General features: G+C 41.0%; 1 protein-coding gene across 1 annotated transcript; it reads left to right on the top strand.

Moving 5' to 3' along the window:
• The first annotated feature begins 694 nt into the window (after positions 1–694).
• LOC144248260 (3'-5' RNA helicase YTHDC2-like) lies at positions 695–6,020 on the top strand. The gene is made up of 2 exons (XM_085567842.1): positions 695–3,065; positions 3,461–6,020. Exons 1-2 carry the CDS (start codon positions 2,785–2,787, stop codon positions 3,729–3,731), a joined length of 552 nt encoding a protein of 183 aa, XP_085423968.1. The 5' UTR covers positions 695–2,784; the 3' UTR covers positions 3,732–6,020.
• Positions 6,021–9,355: the final 3,335 nt, after the last annotated feature.

Here is a 9,355-nt window from a genome sequence, read left to right as displayed (position 1 = left end):
TGAAATGACGAGAGCTCACAAGACAGCAAACATCAGGTGCTGCTCTGTTGTGACACCTGTCACCGTGGCCCTCTTCTGTGGACCAGCCAGACTGCAAAGTAATGCCTTGCAGGCATCTTCATCCTTTCAAGGTACACTGGAGTCTGGATTTGGGATGTTTCCATTGGTATACATCAGCGTGTGACATGCAGAGCTTATTTTTAAGTAATATTTAATACATATATTGGCTGATTCTGGAAACAGCGCTGTTATAATTCCTGTAGCTATTCAGGAAGAGTTTGTTGGTTCTGTAACAAATCTCTCCATTTTGGGATTCCTTACCTATTCAAGTCCATAAATTACACAGTCGTAGGGTCTCAGAAACTGCAGTATAGTTTGTAAGGAAAGAATGCAGCCACAATATCTAATGAGAACTGTAGTATTGGTACTGAGAAGTGTAGTATGCATGTTCTCTTTCTGCAGACTACTTTATTTGAATCATTGAACCAGATTATTCAAACAGAATAATTTAGAAACAATCAGTATGGCAAACAAGTCATGTTGCTTCTAGCTAACACATACATTTTCAAGATATGTTCTACTGATAATTTTTAATTTCAGTTAACTGTACTATTAACTGTAAGTAATAGAGAATATATTTACATTTCCTTCTTTTTTTCTCATTTAAATTGAGTCCTCTTGGAATGGAAGCAAAAATAACTGCTTCTAGTTGTCATAGTTTGAATCAAACTAAAAGTCCAACTTATTTCTAAAGCTTTCCTGTCTTGCTTTTAAACTGTGAACCTTAGAGTAGTACTCATGCTGACTGAATTGCACTTAAGAAAAATAAAGAATCCTAATTAATAGCCATACATATTTTTTTTTCTTACTGGGTCTTTAAATCTGCTGTTTTACTAGGAAATAGAGGCATGTGTGATTTTGCCAACAGCTTTAGGCAAAAGTTGTATAGTGGCCTGTGAAAACTGGTGAAGGTACATGAGTTGGGTCACATCATATCAATCCACGTTTTTACATAGTAGGACCTTCAGCAGGTCTGGCTACTTGATTGCTGCTATCTGGAGCAAAGACTTTGCAGTGTATTTGCAGAAAAGAAGAGGTAGTTTTACAAATGTTTACATTTAAAGTCAATTTTAGAAGGAAAAATATTGCTGGTAATATAGTAGTATGCGGGTTTTTGTATAGAAATAATAGTAGAAAAAATATGGAAATTCTGATGAACCTTTTGTCTTTAATTCAGGGGGAGGGGTATCTAATGATAGCAGCGACAGTGAGATGGAGGACAGGACGTCTGCTGATCTGGCACTGCTGAAGCTGGATGAATGGCTCCATCTTAAACTGGACCCTGAAGTAAGAAATTACTCCTGGGTTTGCTTCATGTAGAGGAATTGTAAAAAGATGTGAAAAGGTTTTTGTAACATTTGAGTAGCCAAGAATTTTCTCCAAGAATGTCATGGTCCATTTAGGTCTCTCGAACTAGGTACTCTGTGATTTAACCTTTACTTCACAAGCTCATTAAGAATTAAACGGCTTCAATCCCCTTTGGCACAGAGTTGTCTGTTGCATGAATTTGTGTATTCAAAATCCAAGTTGCAGTGTTTGATCACCTGTCACCCATACCTTTCTCTTCTTTTACCTGTCAGCAGAAAGAAAGAGAATAGTCACCTAAGTCAACAGTGAGAGTGCTCATCCCTCTTCCTCCATATTGGTGTGGGTGTCCTGTCTCTCACAAAAGGGAGCAGGAAAGCCTCAGCAATCCAGATGCTGTTGGGTCTGTTTCAAAAACTTTCTGGGTAATATGATGTTTTATATCTGAGCTTGGCAGTTTTGTCCCTTTCCACAAGTCAGCAGATTCTGAAGAGACTGGCAGACAAAAAATGATGACTGCAAGGGACAGCAAGCTGCAGGTGACAGTGACAGCATAAGGGCCCTTCTGCTCCTTCTGGCCTCCTGTCCTGCCTGCATGGTGCTCCATCAGGCCGTAGCACAAGCTGGGATAAGCTAAAATCTGGACAGGAGCTGAGAGAACAGTCACATTGGCATATTGTGTTCTTCTTTCTCTGAGAGGATAACCAAAATCAGATCAAAAAAGGAGCACTTGAAGCTGAAGTTGCTGAGAGAAAGTTGCTGTCAGATTTTGGAAGGATACATTTCAAATCCTCTTTGAAATAGAAGTCTTTATGTCATTGAGGAGCTGTGGCTGCAGTTTATGGGTCATGAAACACACAACTTTACCAACTCTAATAATAATACTCTCTCTCCTAGTCATGTCCAGAAGAGTGATTTTTAAAAATTTATCGTAATGGAAGCGTTTCTGGTAGCAGAATTAGACAATAGTCTTCTGAATTTAGTCATCACACTTGACCAGGTGTCGATGTAAGAAAAATATCACTTAGAGCTCTTTTCCATCAACTATACTGAAGAGTGCATGAGTAGAGACTGATTTGAGAGGAAGGGCATAAAGCATGAAAGGATTGAGTTTTCTTGAAAGATAAGAAGGAAAAAAAAAGTCTGTGGAATTACAATACAAAGCTAAGTTTAGTACAGAGCTAAATGAAATGTTTCCAAAATGACCTTGTACCCAAGGAAAAGAAAGCAAATTAACATCATAGTTTAAATATGGATTATTCCCCTTCCCCAAGACCTTAGTCTTGCCTTCAATTCTGGGCTCTGTTTATATTGGAATGCCAGGTGTTGCTTGATAGGGAAAAGACAGGGTTCTCTTACCTGTGTGATCTAATTTTCATCAGTATTTAACAGAATTGGAATTCATTGCAGGCTGCTGGTATGCTGCTGCAGCTCAGGCAGAAGTGGCACAGCTTGTTTCTGCGTCGTATGCGAGCTCCTTCTAAGCTGTGGTCTCAGGTTGATGAAACAACTGTAAGAGCAATTACAGCTGTTCTGAGTGCTGAAGAACAGTCTGCAGGTCTGCAGCAGCCTTCAGGAATTGGCCAGAGACCAAGGCCTGTGACTTGTGAAGAACTTCCTTTGGCATCTACATGGAAGTCAACCAGCAGCAGAAAAAGCTCAACAGAAACAGAATTGTCTGACTCCTCTCATGCTGAAAAGTAAGATGCTGAGGTCTTCTGCTTACTGTAGGTTGCAGTTTATGTATACAAGTATCACTTAAGTTTCTGCTAGTAATAGGTGAAAACAGTGGAAGTACATTTGGAAGGTGTTATACTGTTGTATGCTGCATTGTAATCCCAAAGAGAAGTATTTCATACCTGGGGCTGCTGTTTGAGAGAGCAGTCAGGAATATTGTCCATGAATTGTGATGTTTGAGAAGTAGCAGAAGAAGTTTAACAGTAGCATTAAAAAGCAATGAATGGTCAGTATGAGTTTTTAGTTAGGTTTAATAGATGTTGTAGTTGCTGTAATACATGGGGTCATGCTGTAGGTGGACAGGTCGATGTAAATTGTTCAGTGACTGCTTGTGAAACTCAAGGTATGTCCTTTGTAGGGTTTCAGTGAAATCTTCTTCTCCTGCACTCCACCAGCCAAAGAAGTACAAAGAAAAAGACATTTTGCTCTCCGGACAATCCTCAGATGACAGATCAGCTCAGTCCTCAGTAAAACCTGCAGAAAGCAGTAGCTATTCCAGCCCCTGTGCTACTCCTTCTTCTCCAGTGTCTGGAAAGGTAGAGTTCTCTAACATACTACCCTGCTCTTCCAAAATAATAGAATTTCTTGCTGATATCATTCTGCAGTTAGGTATTTTACTGATAAATTAGGAATCTAACGTAGCTTTTCATTTGTAACACTGCATAATACTTCCTTCTGGAATTTAAAAATCTAGACTAAATATCCTTGTTTCACTAGTTTAATACAGCAAAAATAATTTATGGACTGCTGAGGTAAAGCTATCCAAAGTAGAAAAAATGAGATTTAAAAAAAATCCCAAACTTGTTCTAATAAACGTGTAAGTTTTTTTCAACTAAATGAGTATATTATATACATACTTCTGAAGTTTTTGGATTCTGCCTTTTTCTGCATTCATAATAGATTTTCAGTATCAATACTGATTCTGTCTTACCTGCCTTACTAGGACTGATTTTTGTGATGGTTATTTTAACAAAGCACACATTTTTAATGAGATTACTGTGACAGTTGTCCCTATATACTTGAATAGTAGACTGCAGTAACACGAAGGAGATCATTCAGAGGAAACTTCATGGACTCATTGGAGGATGTAGTAATTCCTCTTGAATCTTTCAGCTTTTAAATTAAGACAGCGTAAAAGGAAGAAAACATGTTTCCCGAATATAGAAATGCGAGTAGTGTGCTGTAGGCTACACTCTAGGATGATGAATTTTGGTGTCATCTCAAGGTCTGTCAGATTTTAACCAATTCTAATTAATCACTAGGCTTTTTAATCCTATTCTGCTTCCTGCCCCCTATTCTTGTTTCCTGCCCCTCATGGATGAATTACTGTGGAAGGGGCTAACAGCAGGCCTGTTAGCTAAAGGAGCAAAAAGAAGCTGAGAGGCAAGAAGCTGATCAAGAGCTCTCTCCAAGGCTGCTACCAAGGAGGCTGAGAGAAGAACTGGAGAAAGATAAGGAGAGAACTGCAGCTGGATAAAGCATTTTCAGAAAGTTAACTAAAGTCACTGTTACTGTTCACCAGTGGTGTTATGTTGATTTTTTGTGGCCAACAGTTGGGGTAGAAGAAGTATAAACAATTAGAAAGTTTATAAAAGGTCATGTTCGATAATAAAGAGTTGCCATCTGAGACCGCCTGTGGTCTGTGCTTTGTGTGGCGACCGCCTCACGATGCAGTGTATATACCAGTGACAGCTGGTGCCCACCGCGTGGAGCAGCAGCCTGAGCAGCGTGGTCGGTCTGGAGCCACGCGGGGTCCCAGCGACTGGCAGCCCTGACCCGCTGGGGAGTGGCGGGGGAGGCGGCGCTGGTGCAGCTGAGAGTGGCGGGTGGAAGCCACAGGCAAGTCCTGACCTGATTTTCTCCTATCAACACACCTGGAAGCAGGTGAGGCAACAACTAGTGATAATGGGAGATAAATCTAAAGAGGAAGAGACTGTTTTGGCTACATAGAAAGCTTTGTTAAGAAATAAGGGAATTACTACTTCAGACTATGCCCTTTGTAGTATATTGCTGTGGGCTAGATCATAGGATTTTGCTACTGATCCTGACACAGCATTTAGTGTTAAAGGTTGGAAAAAAAGTCAGGAACAAGCTGTGGGAAGTCACCTGAGCGGGAGATAAAACTATTGTCAATCTAGTTGTTACTTGGAGATCGCCTTTTGAGGCATTAAAGGAATGGAAAACAGCGGGAACAAGCAGAGTACAAGGTGGATGAAGATTTGGGGTTGATAAAGGAGTCTGATGGGAGGGATGAGTCAGATGGGGCCTCTGATGGGGAACTTGTTGCATACATCCTTGAAGAAAGTGCAGGTGCCCATGGAAGTTACCAGGCAGGCTACCAAAGCTTCCAGGAAAGTTGCCAGAGCTTCTGGGCTGGATGCTGAAGCTTTTGGGAAAGCTGCTAAGGCTTCTGGGCAGACTGACAGAGTATCTCCTTCTCAGACTCCTAAGCCTCTTTATCTCAGCTGCACAGCAGCTTTCAGCGGTGCCTCTATACACTGCACCACTGCGCCAGTTAGCGGAAATGTCTTTGGCAGAGAGACAAACCCAGCTGTCTGCCCCCTGCTCCCCTCTGACGCTGTTGAGGCAGGATGGGAATGAACAGACTTTGTTCAGAAGGCTGAGACTATAACTGATTTATTTCAAAATACATCACTCTTTTATACAGAGCTTTGTGCAGACCAACTCTATTGGTCCTGAAGTGAAAACATGTCACCCTATTGGTGTGCAGTGGATGACGTACAGTAGTAAAACCTAATTATAAACAATGTGAACAAGAGAGATAAAGAACTTACATTCTTTCTCAACACTTTCTCAAGCTTCTACCTGGTTAGAAATTTATGGTTTTTCTTTGAATCTAAGACCTACACCCCTCCACTCTAGCCCAGCCATTTGCCCCCCACCCCCCTCTGAGCTGCATGAACAGTTGCAAGGTCGTATCCTCCACTGCTGGACAGTGACAGGAAATCGAGTGAAGAGTCACCCGCAGTAACACCTGAGGTGGGGCAGGGAACTGTTGGCAGTTCAGCTTCTAAGAGATCTAGCCCTACTGCCCCATGGACTTTGCCTCTGTGTCAAGTAACTGTGCTTCCATGACAGCCTCAGAAGTTTTGGGAATTTCTTAGGAAGAAAGCAGCTGAATAAAAAAATTGGGACCTAATAGAAAGATTTGGTGCCCCAAAAGTACCTCAGGAGGAGAGTGTTAAGGCAAATGTTGCCTGTGATAATCCTATGGCTTTTCCAGTTTTTAATGCAGTTCCTGGAATAGGGCAGGATGACAGTCATCATGTCTTTGCCTGGAAGGTTGTGCAAGATCTCCAATTGAAAGTGGCTCAGTTTGGTATTAATTCCTCAGAGGTAATGCAATTAATACATGTAATTAATGCAGTATGCTTGTACCTTATGACATCATGCATCTTGCTACAGTTTTATTCCAACCAGTACAGTATGGTGTGTTTCAAGAAACTCGGAGGTGAGTGGCTGAGCTCACAGCTTTAACAAATATGCAGCTGCCTCAACACGACTCGTCATGCTGTGGGTGTTGATGCCTTATTGGGCACTGGGCCTTTTGCTAACCCAGATTTGCAGGCAAGGTGGGATCCTTCAATTTTGACACAAGCTCAGCAAATAGGCATGAGTGCTTTAATTAAAACAATGGAAATGGCAGCTCCAAAACAGAGATATGTTACTATACAACAAGGGATGAGAGAACCATTTTTGCAGTTTGTGGAAAAGCTTGCTGCAGCTATTGAAAAACAGGTAGATAATGAACCTTTGTGACATAGATTGTGTATAGAATTGGTGAAAGAAAGTGCAGACCCAGACTGCAGAACGATTATTGACACCTTACCTGGGGAGCCCACATTGCCTGAAATGGTTACTGCTTGCTCAAAAGATGGTTCAGTAGAGCATAAAATGACAGATCTTGCTGCAGTTCTAAGACCACCACCGAAATGCTGTAATTGTGGACAGCAAGGGCATGTAAGGGCACAGTGTAATACCCAGAAAATAACATCTAAGTCAAATGCAAGCAGCAATGTTATGTGCAATCATTGTGCTAAATTTGGGCACTGTGCACGAGTAAGTATCATGCAAATGGTCAGCTGTTGCAGGGAAATGGGAAGAAGAACACGAAGGGGTGTGTGGGGACACAAATAACCTGACGACCATTAACAGCAATTATGGGCCTTCCCAGCACTGTAAAGCTACCCATTTGCAAACAGTATTCAGGAGCAACAAGTGGGTCCACAGGGATTGATGTACCCACCACCGACACAGTAACTATTTTGACAAAAGAAATCTGCAAAGTGCCCCATGACACCTATGGCCCAATAGGACGTGGATTGAGTGCATTTCTGATAGGGATATCAAGTACTACACTTAAAGGTATTCATGTGCATTTAGGACTTATTGATGTTGATTATTTAGGACAGAGTCATGCTATGATATGAATTGATGAGTGCCCTATTACTATTCAGAAAGGAACTTGCATCACTCAGCTTGTAGCCTCTGTGAGTTTTGTTCCCAATACGGTAAGTACCTCAAGTGTTCCGGACTGAGAAAGTAACGGAGAACCATCCAGAAAAGACATGCATCCTCACAGCCAGTGGATATCATCCAGGGACCGTATCGGTAACAGGTTTGATTGACACTGGAGCAGATGCTACAATACTCTCGTGACTGCGTTGGCCTCAATCGTGACCTCTCACTCGTGCAAGTTTTGGACTGATGGGGTTGGGTGGTTCTACAACAGGTGGCTTGTCAGCCATTGTAATTCATGTGAAACATCCCGATGGCCAACAAGCTAACATCAGACCCTCAGAATTACTGGGATTTTTAATTACTATTATTACAGAATTGCTATGGATTTTTAATAGGAGCCACTGTGATGCAGGGTGGTGAATGTCCAGTTGTAGCCTTGACATGGTTAACAGATAAACCTGTCTGGGTTGATCAGTGGCCCCTTACTACTGAAACGCTTACTGCCCTGCAAGAATTAGTCACAGAACAATTGCAAGTGGGTCATATTGAAGAATCATTCGGCCCCTTGAATACCCCTTGTAATAAAAAAGAAATCAGGAAAATGGAGACTTTTACATGATTTACAGCACATAAATGCTGTAATGGCAACAATGGGAGCTTTACAACCAGGCTTTCCTACACTGACAAAACCTGGCTAAAATATGCATTGAATCAGATATATATCACTAATACTTTCTGAAAGACTAAATATGGTCTGCAATAATTCTAAAGTTCATCAGCTGCTTACATTATTCTTAAAATGTAAAATTGTACTGCTCTCAAAAGTAAGAACCTTCCTCAAACTCCTAAGTAAAAGGTTGTTTGAAACGTATTCTTTCAAACAAGAAGTGTTTCTCAAATATTTTACAAAACCTAGTGAAAATATTATTTTCTTGCAAAATTTCACATTCCTGTACAGACCCAAGCCAATTGTGCTTAAGCAATCATAATTACTCATACTATTACTGTGTTCTTCTACGCTACAAAGTACATATTATTTAATGTCAGTAACTTCATTTTATAAGCTAAATTAATAGTTTAAGACTTTCCATTAGGAATCAAAGTGTATCTGACAGTATTTCGGAGATTAAAATGTGTGAAAATACCACAAATACATAAAATTGCAGTCCTATACAGCATGTGAACATAGTAAAATACAATGATCATGACAGTTACATTTTTCCATTCTAATCTTTTTCTGAAGCTTTGCATGTGAAGAGAGCCTGACAGAGGAATGGTTGAACGACAAGGGACATGATACTGTAAAGTTAATCCAAATAGGGAGGGCTACGTGACTGCTGCAAAGTTCGCATGGCCCTGAAGAATAGATGATGTGCAGAAAGCAGGATATTGAAATTGCTTAGTATGTAGAAGTAGATAGAGAAGAACAAAGGGGGTACTAAGCTGTTCTAACTGCAAGGCCAGCCGGACAGGCATGTATCGATCATAACGATACTTTTAAGATAATAGTACAAGTCACATAGCAACCAATCATGAACTTGGCTTTTGCAATATGTATGAGCTAATTAACGAACATATATAAACTATGTAATCTGTTACAATAAACTGAGACTTGATGATCATGATATCATGAGTCTTGTCTCCCGCGGCATTTTCCTCTAACAACTGGCGCCCGAAAGCAGGGACCTGATCCGAGCCTAAGGCGAGAGGGGTGCTGCGTTGGAGTGCGGGTCCTGCAGCTGGAAGGACGGCGAAAATAAAGAGAAGAGGC

The sequence above is a fragment of the Lonchura striata genome, chromosome Z, assembly GCF_050655825.1.
Source record: "Lonchura striata isolate lonStrDom1 chromosome Z, ASM5065582v1, whole genome shotgun sequence".
In the NCBI taxonomy this organism is placed as follows: Eukaryota; Metazoa; Chordata; class Aves; order Passeriformes; family Estrildidae; genus Lonchura; species Lonchura striata.
The sequence above is the reverse complement of the archived record's forward strand: the minus strand, read 5'-3'. Positions and strand labels throughout refer to the sequence as shown.

Excerpts from the sequence above, each read along its gene's own strand:
- LOC144248260 (XM_085567842.1), top strand. The coding sequence starts at position 2,785 with ATGCTGCTGCAGCTCAGGCAGAAGTGGCACAGCTTGTTTCTGCGTCGT. Across the intron at positions 3,066-3,460 it reads GACTCCTCTCATGCTGAAAA|GGTTTCAGTGAAATCTTCTT; the intron begins GTAAGATGCTGA and ends TGTCCTTTGTAG.